General features: G+C 40.5%; 1 protein-coding gene across 4 annotated transcripts in view; it reads left to right on the forward strand.

Annotated features, from left to right (window-relative positions):
• ADGRE1 (adhesion G protein-coupled receptor E1) overlaps positions 1–14903 on the forward strand; it is a 117911-nt gene that overhangs the window by 20920 nt on the left and 82088 nt on the right. For 3 of the 4 annotated variants that reach the window (XR_005214933.1, XM_037823820.1, XM_037823822.1), the window contains exons 3-6: positions 3111–3257; positions 6293–6448; positions 9316–9462; positions 12903–13052. Coding sequence is in view for 3 of the 4 variants with exons in the window: in XM_037823820.1 (XP_037679748.1) it covers positions 3111–3257; positions 6293–6448; positions 9316–9462; positions 12903–13052 (600 nt within the window). In the remaining variant the exon portion in view is untranslated. Of the gene's footprint in view, positions 1–3110; positions 3258–6292; positions 6449–9315; positions 9463–12902; positions 13053–14903 lie in introns of those variants that run through there. The other variant, XM_037823823.1, reaches the window with a different exon arrangement.

The raw sequence follows: 14903 nt of genomic DNA on the forward strand, positions 1-14903 counted from the left end.
CTTGTGAATCATGTTAAGTCGTCTTACTTGGATTTTAATTCTAAATTCAATAGGGAGCTTTATAAGCAGGAGTGGGTGATCAAATGTGCATTTGGAGATGGCTGCTTTGTGGAAAGGGACTTCAGGGGACAATGGGGATGGGTGGGGTGTAGAATCCAGCAGAATATCCTGACCAAAGCACAGCTGTGGAGAAGAGAAGTGGGCAGATGCTGAGCAATATTTAGGAGGGGAAATCCAGAGGGCTTGAGGATTTGGAGGCCAATTGGACATGGGGGTAGGGGGAAAACAGGTAAACTGAGGTACAAAGAGTGAAATCACCTGTTCAGGGATAGATGATTTAGGTTATAGCTTTTTGTCTGTCCTTTTGCCAATATCATAATTTTTCATTTTTAAAATTTTTGTAATGTATATATATATATATATATATATATATAATTCAAAATTTCCCATTTTATTCATTTTGAAGTGTGCAATTCAATACTTTTAATTACATTCACCATATTGTGCTACCATTACTAATATCTTTACTCCAACTTTTCCATGATCTCCAACAGAAACTCTGTACCCAATGCAATAATTTCCCTTTCTCCTCAGACCTCTGACCCCTGATAATCTGTAATCTACTCTCTGTCTCTATGAATTTGTTTATTTTAGATATTTAATTTAAGCAAGATCATACAATATTTTTGTGTTTGGCTTATTTCACTCAATATTATGTCTTCAAGTTTCATCCATGTTGTCACATGTATCAGAACTTCATTCCCTTTTATGACTGAATAATATTCCATTGTGTGTATATACCACATTTTATTTATCCAGCTGTTTCAGTTTGCTAAAGCTGCTGGGATGCAATATACCAGAAATGGGTTGGCTTTTACAATGGGGATTTATTAACTTGCAAATTATGGCTCTCAGGCCATGAAAAGGTCCAACTCAAGGCACCGACAGGATGATACCTGGACTCTGAAGACGGGCTGCAGGCATCTGGGGCTCCTCTGTCACATGGGAAGGCACATGGCCAGTGTCTGCTGGTCCTTCTCTCCTGGGTTTCATTGCTTCAGCTTCTGACTTCTCTGTGGCTTTTTCCCTAATTTCATCTCTGTGTGTTTCTCCGAATTTCATCTCTCAACCTCTGTATGTGTTTTATCCTCATAAAAAGAACTCCAGCAAGAGGATTAAGACCCACCCTGAATGAGGTGGGCCACATATAATTGAAATAACCTAATCCAAAGGTCCTGCCCACAATATGTCTACACTCACAGGAATGGCTTAAAAGAACACTGTCTTTTCTGGGGTCCTTAAGAGTTTCAAGCTACCACATCAGTCATCTGTTGATGGACACTTTGGTTGCTTCTACCTTTTGGCTATACAGTTTTGAGTGTTTTAACAGAAATTGCATGGTGATGAGTTAAACAACAAGGAAATTTATTTTTCTCTTTCTCATCAGTCTCCAACTCATAGGTGAGTCAAGGTGGGTGGGCAACCCTGCCTGAGACATCTTCCTGGTTCCCAGGTTCCTTCCATCTAATCACCTCTCCATCCCTAGGTGTGGGCCTCATTTCCCTGATGGAGGATGGCTCACTCCCTCTGTCTTCATTCTGGTCCTCCCAGGCAAAAGGGGAAAGAGGAATTGGGGAGCAGTCTCTTTTATTTGAAAGGCATGGCCAGAAGGTTCACACATCCTTTATACTACTTCCAGTTGGCCAGACCTTACCCACACCTGGCTGCAAAAGAAGCTGGGGGATGCAGTCTTTAATTAAAAGACTATGTTATTAAAATGAAGAGGGGGGGATGGATGTAGGGGGACAAATACCTTGAGGAACACTGTCAGAACTTGAACCCAGGCCTGTCTTGCTCCAGAGCCTGTGCTTTCTTTTTTCCATTCCACTATTTTTTAAAAATTTTTATTTAAAAATTCAGTTTTATTGAGATATATTCACATACCTTACAGTCATCCACAGTGTGCAAGCAGTTGTTCACAGTACCATCATATAGTTGTGCATTCATCACCACAACCAATTTTGAACATTTTCATTACTCCAAAAAATAAAAATAAGAATTAAAATACAAGTAAAAAAATAACACCCCAAACACCCCATTCCCCTACATCCTATTATTCATTTAAGTTTTGTCCCCATTTTTCTACTCATCCATCCATACACTGGATAAAGGGAGTGCGAGCCACAAAGTTTTCACAATCACAGTTGCGTCGTGTAAGCTATGTAGTTATACAACCATCTTCAAGAATCAAGGCTACTGGGTTGCAGTTCAACAGCTTCAGATATTTCCTTCTAACCTTTCCAACACACTAAAAACTAAAAAAGTTATCTATATAGCATGTAAGAATGCTCTCCAGAGTGACCTCTCAACTCCATTTGAAATCTCTCAGTCACTGAAACTTTATTTTGTTTCATTTCTCTTCTCCCTTTCGGTCAAGAAGATGTTCTCAATCCCATGATGCCTGGTTCATGCTCATCCCTGGGAGTCATGTCCTGCATTACAAGGAGATTTACACCCCTGGGAGTCAGGTCCCACATAGAGGGGAGGGCAGTGAGTTCTCCTGCTGAGTTGGCTTAGAGAGAGAGAGCCTGTGCTTTTGACTCTTGTACAGTTCTCTCTACAGCTTTGATGATATTCTAATGTGGTCTGTGGAATATAGCCTCAGCATCTCCCAGAGGCTTGTTAGAAAGGCAGAATCGTGGGCCCCTCCCCAGTCCTGCTGAAACAGAGTATGATATTCCAAGATCTCCAGGGGTTTCCAGGAGAAGCAAATGTTACTGGTCTGCAGATCACACATTGAATAGCAAGGGTCTAGATCAGCACTTCTCAAACTTTCATGTGCACACAAATCGCCTGGGGAGCTTATTAAGATGCAGATGATGATTCAGTAGGTCTGGGGCAGGGCCTGGGATTTTGCATTTGTGTCAAACTCTGAAGCGATGCTAAAGCTGCTAGGCTATCTTGGACCACACTTTGAGTAGCAAGCCTCGACAATCTTCAATGTCCCTGAATAAGCATATCAGTTGTCCTCGCTCTCTCAAGCTGGGACCCTTTGCATGCCCACTCTGGGACTTTAACCTTGCCCAACTTCTCCCTTCCACACTGCCCAGATGTGAACGAATGTAACGATTCCACCGTGTGCCCATCTCATGCGAAATGCACCAACACTTTTGAGAGTTACTACTGCACCTGCAAACAAGGCTTCCAGTCCAGCAACGGGCAAAAGAACTTCAGGGGCCCAGGGGTAGAATGCAAAGGTGAGTTCATGCCCCCTCAAAAACTTTCTGCATTTGGTAGGAAAATGAGGTGGACTCTGGCTGGGTAGCAGATGTAGTTGCTTCTTTTTATTTTTTCAAACATGATTTTTTGTCTTAAAAGTTTTATTTTGAAATAATTTCAAACTTACAGGACAGTTTCAAAAATAATACAGAATCATACAGTGAACTCCACCATGCCACCCTCTCCAGATACCCTTGTTCACCAATTTTAATGTTTTGCCACACTTGCTGTCTCATTCTATTATCTGTCATCTATCTATCTATCATCATCTATTATCTATCACCTATCTAATCTGTCATCTATCTAATGTCATCTATCTATATCCATCCATCCATCCATCCATTCATCCATCCATCCTGTCTATCTCTATCTATCTATCTATCCATCCATCTGTCATCTATCTATATCTGCCTATTTATCTATCTAATTTCTTATCTATCTATATTTATCCACCCATCTATTAATCCATCTATCCTGTCTATCAATTATCTATCTATCCACCTATTTACCTATCTAATCAATCATCTATCTATGATTTCTAATCTATCTATATCTATCATTATCATGTCTGTCCACAAACATGATTTTATTCTTTTTATTTCTGTGCATGAAAATAATTCCAGGTCACTATAAAAATTCCAGTGATTAAAGAAAAACCTTAGGATGAAAATAATAATCATGCTATATGCCACTATCTATAAATAACCACCAACTTCATTTGGGGACCCTCTTTCCAGTCACCCCTCAATGAGGATAATAAGAACATAGAACATTTAATGAGTGCCAGGCCCTGTGCTAAGGTTTTCAGATGCATTTTCACATTTAACTTGAATGTAGGCATTGGGATAATCTCCACTGGACAGATGAGGACTGAGGCTCAGAGAGCTGAAATGACTTGTGCAAGGTCATGCAACTGAGCTGGAATTTAAATGTAGGTAGACCTCTCAGACATGTCCCCTTCTTAATATACTTTAGCTGTAAGGCATTGGGGAAATTTATTTAATCTCTCTAAACCTCAATGTTTTCTTCTGTTAAATGGGTATATAAGAGCACCTACCTCAAAGGATAGTCAGGAGGATTAAATGTGAGAATATATGCAGTGTGCAAGGCACACAGAAGGTCTCAAGAGCTACTTTTAACACAAGTAATAGAAATTAAAATAATTCCTAGAATGAGCTTAGTTCTTTGTCTATATCTAGACCTAAGTTTTCCTCTTAGAAGTAAAGACCCAATTATGTCTGTGAAGGAGACCAGGAGTCAGCAAACTTTTTGGTAAAAGGCCAGATAGTAAATATTTGGGACTTTGCTGGCTGGTAGTCACAACACTGCCGTTGCCGTTGCAGTGTGAAATCAGCCATAAATGTTACGTAAATGAACGGGTGTGGCTGTGTTTCAGTAAAACTTATTTCTGAAAATAGATGGCGGGCTGAATCTGGCCCATGGGCCATAGTTTGCTGACCTCTGGATAAGATAAATATATAACACAAAATTTCACATTTTAACCATTTTTAAGTGTATGCTTAAGTGGGATTTAATCACATTCACCACCATCCATTACCAAGACGTCTTCACCACCCCAAACAGAAGAAGCAATAACTCCCCATCCTTCTCTCACCTCAGCCCCTGGTAACCTCTCTTCTAATTTCTGTCTTCACGAAATTGCTTATTCTAGAAATTTCATATAAGTGGAACCATACAATATTTGTCCTTTTGCATCTGGCTTATTTTCCCTCAACATAATCTCTTCAGGGTTCATCCATGTTGTCACATGTATCAGAACCTTACTGCTTTTTATAGCTAAGTAACATTCAGCTTTCAAAACACCACATTTTGATTATCCATTCATCTGCTGATAGATTCTTTCATCATTGGACTTTAGTTCATGGGTCATTCACTGAGCTAAGTACCCTAGTGGGTCCTGGCTTTTTTGATTTGTGGAGAGGTGAGATCAACACTCCCATCTAGAAAATGATGGATACTAAACAGGGATTTCCCCCACTGTATATCTTCAAATCCACTCTTCCCCTGCTGCCCCCATACAGTGCCTGATGCATTAAGAGTATTCAATAATTATTTGTTGAATGAGGGAATGCATTATATTCTTTATGGCAACTCTGTATTTGATCATTCTGCTATAGAGAGACACTTAGGTTGTTTCTAATCCTTACTCTAGACAAAGCTGGAATGAATATTCCCATGAATTTATCTTTATACACAGTGGTGGTTCCAGATTCCTTTCTGGAAAGAAGAGAAACAATCTGCTGGGAGGGAGCTAAAGGAGACTTGCATTGAAGTTGCATTTGCAATGACAAGTGCATGGCAAGTGTTTATTTGGGGTGGCTTTGCAGAGCAGGGCTAAAGGAGACTTTGGGAGGTCCACCCCTTGGTTTCACAACTGCAAAATCATATGAGTACTTCGATGCATAAATTCCTAGAGGTGGATTTGTGGGGTGTTCTGGTTATATATTGCTGGGTACAGACCACCTGCAAACTTAATGGATGAAAACAGCAGCAGTCATTTACCTCACTCATGAGCCTGCAATTTGGGCTGGGTTGGTGAGATTGGCTTCTCTGTTCAACACAGTATGGTTGATTTGACTCAGTTGGGAACTAGTGGATCCACCTTGAAGAAGGCTCACCCAAAAGGCTGGCTAGTTTGAGCTGGCTGTTAGTTTGATGCCCAGTCTAGGCTCAGTTCAGGTTGGGCTGTGGGACTTTGTTGTTCTCCATGAGGACAGCTTCTTGTGACTGCTAACCTTTTCCACAGCATGGTGGTGGGCTCCAAGAGTGTGCATCCTGAGAGGTGGGAATGCATAATATTTTTATGACCTAGCATCACTTCCACCATAATCACAAGCATGCCCAGATTTGAGGGGCAGGGAAAATATACTCCCTAGTCACATCGTAAGAGGAGCCTATGGGGTGGAAGATAATGCTGCAGCCATATTTGTAAAACACGATCTGCTACATAGGATGAGGCAAATTTGTAACCCTGATTCTTTTCTCTGTCCAGATGTAGATGAATGTTCTCAGAGTCCCTCAACTTGCGGTTCTTTCTCGAACTGCACCAACATGCAGGGGAGATACAAGTGCAGCTGTTGGCCTGGTTTCTCTTCTCCAACTGGAAATGACTGGGTCTTGGGAAAGCCAGGCCGTTTTGCCTGTTCAGGTAATGCTCTCAGACATGGGGTCTTTGGTGGATACTGGCTGTTGGGTTGTCTGCTCACTTTCCTCCACTGCTCCTCAGACATCAGTGAATGTCTCAATGGTGGGGTCTGCCCGTTCTAACCATGATAACTTCTTGAGAAGCTATAGTTGTAGCTGCCAAGTTGTATTCGTCTCCAGGAACTCCACCTGTGAAGGTATAGGGGAACTTTTCTTCATTATTTACTTAACTAAGTAATTAAGGACCACTTCATTTGACAGTGATATAAGGTAGTAATGACTTGCTCAAGGATACATAACAAATTAGAGGAAGAGCCAGGATTTGAACTCCTATTAAGGGCCTACTGTGAGCCAAGTAGAGGGTCAGATGGTACTTGAGAGTAATGGGGAGTTCTTGTCCATAGAGGGATTTTTCCACAGGGGACATTCCCAATATCTTCAGGCATTTTTGATTGTCACAACTTGGGGGGAAAGGGAATGGTTGTTGATATCTAGTGGGTAGAGGCCAGGGAAGCTGCTAAACATCCTATAGTGCACAGGACAGACCCCAAGACTAAGAATTATCTTCCCCCATTTGACAATAGTGCTGAGGGTGATCCTGCTCTAGAGACAGCTCTGTCCTGAGTTTCAGAACTTCATCCTGAACATATTTGAATTAAGACTTGTAAGTTATTCTTTATCCTCCTTCCCTTTTCATATCAAATCTGTCATCAAGTCTTGGGGAATTTACCTGCTAAATGTCTCTTGAATTTCTTGACTCTTCTTAACCTTTGATTCAGGCTTTGTCGTTAATCTAGTAGCCTCCTCACTGGTCTCCCCCTTTCTCCAGTCTTGTCCCCTCAAATCCATCCTCTACACTGCAGCCAGAATGTTCTCACCAAAAGACAAGGGCTCCATCTTCCCCAAGTCTGGTGCAGCATTATTATTCTCCATTTTCATTTATAGGGAAGGTGACTCCATCAAACAAGGCATGGAATGATGAAGTCCTCACCACAACTCACCTGGCTTAGTATAAAAGATGTTCAGAGTCATCTCAGATTTTTCTAATCCATTTGTAGCAGTCAGCTACTGCTGAGTAACAAATCACCTTAAATATTAGTGGCTAAAATCAACAACCATTTATTTAGCTCATGATTCCATTTGTTGGAAGCTCAGGTTGGGCTCTGTTGGGTAGTTCTTTTGGTCTCCACTGGGTTTGCTCATGTTCCTATGGTCAGTTGCTGGTCAGCTATGCTGATCTTGGCTGGGCTGGCTCACATGTCTGGGTTTTGATAGGTTAGGCTGGGGTTTGTTCATATGGAAGAAGCAAGGGACCCGTGGGAATGAGCAGAAACACACAGGCCTCCTGAAGCCTAGGTGTGGAACTGGCACTTCATCACTTCTGCTGCATTCTGTTTCAAAGAGCCAGCCTAGATTCAAGGAGTGGGGACATAGATTCCACCTTTTGATGGTAGATACAAAGTTACATTGTATCCAATCCATGTGAGCACTGTGGATACAGGGAGGGGCAAAGGACTGTGGCCATTTTTGTAATCTACGATAATTATGTTTTTTTCCTGCAAATTTAGTGAGATATATTCATATACCATATAATCCATCCAAAGTATACAATCTGTGTCTCACCATGTTGTCACCTAGTTGTGCAATTATCATTACATTTAATTTTAAACCATTTTCATTGTTCCAAAAAAGAAAAATAACAGATAGACATAAAAAAGAAAACCTAAAACACCTCACACCCCTTATCTTCCCCTGTTACTGATTCCTGGTGTTGGTGTGGTACACTTGTTACCATTGATGAAAAGATATTAAGATATTACTGTTAACTGTAGTCAGTAGCTTACAATAGGTACTTTCCCCCCATACCAATCTATTATTAACTCTTTGTACAAGTGTTGTACATTTGTATTAGTTCTTGAAAGGACTTATTTATAAAATATTGTAGTGTTAATCTTAAACAATGTCCTCACTCAAGGCTCACTGTTATATAATCACATATTTTAACCTCTATCTTTCCTTTTGGTGACATACATGACTCTTAACAACCCCTTTCAACCAAATTTACTTACAATTCATCACTTTTACTTATAAACCCAATAATGAGCTACCCTCACCTCTATCCTTTTGCAAACATTTAAGTTTAACTTCATTATAAATTCTGTATATAATAGACAACCAGTCCTCTTTCTCTAGCTTCAATCTATCTCTTGGTATCCTATATTCTATGTCTTATGACTATGAGTTTACATATTCTAGTTAGTTCATATTAGTGAAGTCATATAATAGCTATTCCTTTGTGTCTGACTTACTTCACTCATCTCCTCAAGGTTAAACCAAGTTGCTACATGCCTCAGGACCTCATTCTCTCTTACTGCTGAATACTATTACATCTTACGTGTAGATCATATTTTGTTTATCCATTCGTCAGTTGGTGGACATTTGGATAATTTCCATCTTTTGGCAATTGTGAATAATGCTGCTATGAACATCGGTGTACAAGTGTCTGTTTGTGTTCCTGCTTTCAGATCTTCTGGGTGTGTACTGAGTTGTGGAATTGCCAGGTCATAGGGCAACTCAGTATTTAGTTTTCTGAGGAACCACCAAACTAATAATTATGCTTTAAAATTATTTACCACCCTTCTGCTTACATGCTGTTGGCCAGAATTTATTCTCAGGGCCACACTTCACTGCAAGAGAGGCTGAGAAATGTGTTCCATTGTGTGCCCAGCAAGAAAGGGAGAACTTGGAAATTGGTGAGCATTCCACCATCTGCCACTATTTAGCAACAAGCAGAAAGAATCTCTTGTCCATGGTCTCCCGTGCTAGTTTCCTCACTCGCCTTGACTCCAGATTTTCTCTTCCGCTCACCAGATGTGGATGAATGTGCCAATCCTCAAGCTTGCCCAGAGCATGCCGGTTGCCATAACACTCACGGAAGCTACTCTTGTTCCTGCAACCCAGGATTTGCATCCAGCAGTGGAAACTTGAGTTTTCAGGGCCCAGGAGAGAGGTGTGAAGGTAGGCAGAAGTGCCTGTTGGGAACTCAGGTCCAAGGCCTTTTTTTTTTCCCAAGGCTTTTTGCAAAGTCAGCTCTAGAGGGTGAGGATGAAACTTGGCTGAGTTCAGGACACTCATCTGCAAAGCTGAAGCCAATAACATTGACTCATTCACTAATTCAACAAATACCTCTTGAATACATATTATGCACTATTCTGGGTACTGGGGGTACAGTGGTGAGCAAACAGGCAAAAGTACTTGATTTCCTGGAACTTATCTATCAGGGTGTGATAAATAATAACAAAAATATGTGAATATATTCTGGGTCCGGTATAGTTAAATGAGATGAAGAAAAATAAGGTAGACTGAGATGCAATGTCTAGAAATAGCAAATCCTCAGAGAAAGAAAGTAGACTAGAGTTTACCAGGGGATAGGGCAAGGGGGAGTGTATGTTTGGTAGATATGGAGTGTTTGTAAATAAAAAGAGGGAAAGATAAGGTAGGAAAGATGGGTACGGAGTGCTAACTTTGATAGAGTGGTAAGAAGAGGCCACACTGAGAAGTTGACATTTGAGAAAAAATGTGAAGGAAGTGAAGGAGGGAGTTATTGGATACCTGGGGAAGGTGTTTCAGGAAGAGGAAGTGACAGTTATGAAGGCCTGGAGGCAAATCCCCAGCCAAAGGGCTAAACTCTTCCATGCATATTCTCATTCAGTACCCCCATCAACCTTATGATATCAGTGATGTTTTGTACCCATTTGACAGATAAGGAAACTGAGTCCCCAATAGTCAGTTGCTCAAGGTCAAATAGCTAGGAGTAGGAGAATCAAGATCTGCAGCTTGGGTTCCTAGGACTCCACACCTCATGCACACAAACCCCAAGCTCCTTTGCCTTTGAATGAAGTTCAAATGAGCCTGAAACCTCTGGTAACTCAGGGAGGGCTTGCATAGGGCTGAAACTGATTTAAATGCCAAACACCCAGAGTCTGAGACTCAAGGATATTCCAGAATCTGGGAAGCGTCATCTAATTTCCAGAGCCATACAGGACCTGGGTTTAAATTCCAATTTTGCCTTCCAGAAGAGATGTGAATTTGAGCATTTTTTTTTTTAAATTAGAGAGGTTGTGGGTTTAGGGAACAATCATGCATAAAACACTGGATTCCCATATACCATCCTATTATTAACACCTTGCATTGGTGTGGTATGTTTGATACAATTGATGAAAACACATTTTACAATTGTATTATATTAGTTATGGTCTGTGGTTTAACCTAGTGTTCACTGTTTGTATAGACTCTCACTTCTTGGTCTTAAAACTAATTACAAAGCCACAGTAATCAAACAGCAAGGCACTGGCACAAGGTCAGGCATATAGAATTGAGAGCTCAGAAATCAGCCTTCATGTTTATGATCAAATGATTTTTGACAAGAGGGCCAAGACTTCTCAATTGGAAAATAATAGTCTCTTCAACAAGTGGTGCTGAGAAAACTGGATCTCCATTTGCAAAAAAAAAAAAAAAAAAAAAAAAAGGAGGACCCCTGTCTCACACCATATACAAAAATCAACTCAAAGTGGATTAAAGACCTGAATATAAGAGCCAGAACTCTCAAACTCCTAAAAGAAAACATAGAGAAGCATCTTCAGCATCTTATTTGTTAGGCTTTTGTAGACCTTGAGCATTTTAAAAGCCTCAGTTTTCTCCTCTGAAAAATAGAGATAATATTAGTATACACCTCATAGTAATGCTATGAGCATTCAGTGAGCTGATGCCTGTAAAGGATTTATCTCAGAGCCTGCCAGAAAGAAAGCTCAATATGTTAGTAATTAATTTTTATTTTAGTTAACTTACATAGCCCTTGACATGCTTTGTGGATATGTTCTAAATGCTTTGTGGATATCAGCTCATTTATTCTTCTGATCAACACTTTAAGGTAGATACTATTGTTATCCCCATTTGACACAACTGAGGTACACAGAGATGAATTTTTTTCCCAGTGACAAAGCCCCTAAATGATAGGACCAGACTTTGAACTCAGGCTATCCATGCTTCAGAACCCTCCACTCTTTTGCCTCTCTGCTGCCATCATCATCTAAAAATATTTACTGTGGTAATGCATATGTAACACAAAATATTCTATTTCTACCATTTTAAGTATACAATTCAGTGGTATTAATTGCATTTATCATATTGTGCCACCATCCCCACCATTCATTACCAAAACTTTTTCATCTCCTTAAACAGAAAATCTGGACTCATTAAGCAATAACTCCCATTTTCCCTCCTCTAGCCCCTGGTAACTTCTAATCAACTTTCTATCTTTATGAATTTGCTTATTCTAGATATTTCATTTGAATGGAGTCATACAATATTTGTCCTTTTGTTTCTAGCTTATTTCAGTCAGTGTAACAGTTTCAAGTTTCATTCACATTGTAGCATGTGTCAGAACTTCATTCCTTTTTTTTGGCTGAATAATAGTCCATCATATGAATACGCCATATTTTGTTTATCCATTCACCTCCTGATGGACACTTGGGTTGTTTTGACACTTTTGATTATTGTGAATAATGCTGCTATGAACAGTGGTGTACAAATACCTGTTCCAGTCCTCCTTTTCAATTCTTTTGGGTATATATTGATATTATTTTTAATAACATAGTGATACCTTGGGGATGAATTGAGATTTATCAGGGAAAGAGGGAAGTAAGCAATTTCAATGCTGAGGGAACAGAAGAAGTGAGAATGAACCTTCCTAGACCTCCAGATTATTAATGCAATAGAATCATCAAGTACCAAGGGATTAGAAGTAGAAGATGAGAGAGGCAAGTTTAGCTAGGGTTCACAGGGCCTTGTACAGAGTTGGGGAACCTATCAGAGGACTTGCATGGAGTTTTAGTATCCCAGGCTTCTAAGACAGATACTACACCAACAGGAATTTATTGGCTTACAGCTCATAATCTGGATGGCTTGCTTTCTCCCAGGGCCGATAGCATTCTGGCTGGCCAAAAATGCTTGGGTTCCTTGGCTTTCCCATCACATGACAATGCCCTATCCTTTGTCTTCTGGGTTTTTGGCTCCTCCCAGTGGCTGTCTCTCCTACTATGTCTAATTTCTTCTGTTTATAAAGGAATCCATTAATCTGGATTGAGACCCACGCTCATTAAGTTGGACCACATATTAAATAAAATTAAAGTCTTCAAGGGGTCCTATTTACAATGGGTTTATACCCACAGAAATGGGACAAATTGAAGAGTATGTTTTCTTTTTTCTGGGGTAGTACGTAACTCAATCTACCACACATGGGTCATGAATATGCCTCTAAATATTTGTTCTCACTGTAGCAGTGACAATGTGTTTAAGAAGGCAAGACTGGAGCCAGGGAAACCACTGGCTTCAGTCGATGGTGACGCTTCAGCCTTAGCATCCTTCATTCTTCTGACTTAGACTGGTTTTCTGCCTAGATGTGGATGAATGTTCCACGAACGCGACTCTTTGTGGCCCCAATTCTATCTGCACCAACAGCCCAGGGGAATACAATTGCTCCTGCCTTCCTGGATTCTTTTCACCCTATCCTTGGATCTCTGAGAAACCAGAGGCTTTCCAATGTAAAGGTAATTCTTCCAGCCATGCTGAAGACTTCTTAATGGATATCAAACTACCCCAAAGCCTTATCAGCTAATAACAACAGTAGCGTGTTTTAGCTCATGTGAGTCTATGAGTTGAACACATGGTTTTTCTGTTTCACGTGGTGTCAGCTGGAGCTCTGGGATGGCTGGTAGGTCCAAAGTGGCATTGCTTTCATGGATAGCAGTTGGTGGTGACCTTTGGTTTGTAGCTCAGCCGGGACCCTCAGCTTTCTTCACAGGTCTTTCCATGTGACTGCTTGAACTTCCCCATAGTATGGCAGTTCAATTCCAAGGAGAGATATTCCAAGAGGAAGAAAGCAGAAACTGACAGTCCTTTTGAGGTCTGGACTTGTTTGGCTTGTTGGTTAGGTCAGGCTTTCTTGACTTTGGCATTGCTGACCTTTTGGGTTGCATAAATTCAGCCCAGAATATTACTTTTATCACAGTCAACCTCTTGTTCCTATATGCAATGTGTGCGTATAGGAAGTGGAAGAATTGGTAGAGGACATCTTTGGAGATTCTCCCATAATGCAGAACATGTTTTATATTCTTCAGTCCCCCAGAGAAAATACATGCATGCTTTCATTCACAATGTTTTTGAGTGTCACTAGCTGCTAATATTGTTAAAAGCAGAACAATATAGAGGTAAAGTTGAAAGGGACCTTAGAGATAGAGTTACACAGCTCTAGGGGCTCCTAAGAACTCATTCAGGTTTCCCAACAAAGATAAGAACTAGGCCAAGCAGGCAAGACCATTTTTACCTATTTTATTTTGGAAGTCTTTCTGAGCCCAAACATTTTGAAAACCATGCATCTAACTCAACTCCATAGGCAAACCATCTCTGACAATAGATTATATAGTCTGTGCTTGAATATTTCTGGAAGTGGGGAGCTCATTACCATTAAAAAAGCTAATTACTTGGTTAGAGTTCTTTTCAGTGGCACTAAGTGCAAAATTACTTAACTGTAACTTCCAACCATGGTTCATGCCTGCATACAATGGAGACTCCAAATTATTCTACATTCATTTCACAAGGGTGTCTCGTTCCAACTCTCCAGTGCAATATGCCATAAACCTGCTTGAGTCCCTAATGGACTTTGCTTGTTTACACCTCATGTTTATTAAGTTGGTATGAAACACGAAAAGTTTTATCCCTACCTCTTTCCTAATTTTTTTTTCCAGAATATTCTATTCCATAACCCCCACATTCCAAGGTTCAGAAACCCTCAGAGGGGGAGGTAACTTGTATTGACACAGTGACCTGTGTTGGCATTGTTGATGTTTTGAGCTGGATAAATTCATTGTCATGTCGGGCATCCTGTGTGTTGCAGACATTTTAGTGCTATCTGTAGCCTCTACCCACTCGATGGCAGCAATATCCATAAATATCTCCGGACACTGTCGAATGTCCCCTGGGGGACAAAATCATTCCCATTTGAGAACTATTAGTTTAACGCAATAGAAATTTCTCTCACTCTCATAGCAATCCAATATGGATGTTTTTGGTTAGTGGGCAGCTTTCCTCCACATGATGTCTTAGAGATCCAGTGCCTTTCCATCTTTTGGCTCATCTGTGCCTTAGGGTCTTGGAGCTCCTGCTTTCATCCAGTGGAGGGAAGGAGAGAGGAGAAAAACACACCCAATTCTTTACCACTTCAGCCTAGCTGTGACATACACATTTACATTCCAAGAGGGAAAATTGGTTGTGTGGCCCCACCTGGATGCAGGGGGTGGGCTGAGAAACATAGTTCATGGTTGGACCACTATTTTTCTTCTAATGACAACTCTATACTTTGGAAGGAGAAGCATGACTTTTGTTGGACCATTAGCCAACTC

Source organism: Choloepus didactylus (genome assembly GCF_015220235.1).
Source record: "Choloepus didactylus isolate mChoDid1 chromosome 25 unlocalized genomic scaffold, mChoDid1.pri SUPER_25_unloc1, whole genome shotgun sequence".
Lineage (NCBI taxonomy): Eukaryota > Metazoa > Chordata > Mammalia > Pilosa > Megalonychidae > Choloepus > Choloepus didactylus.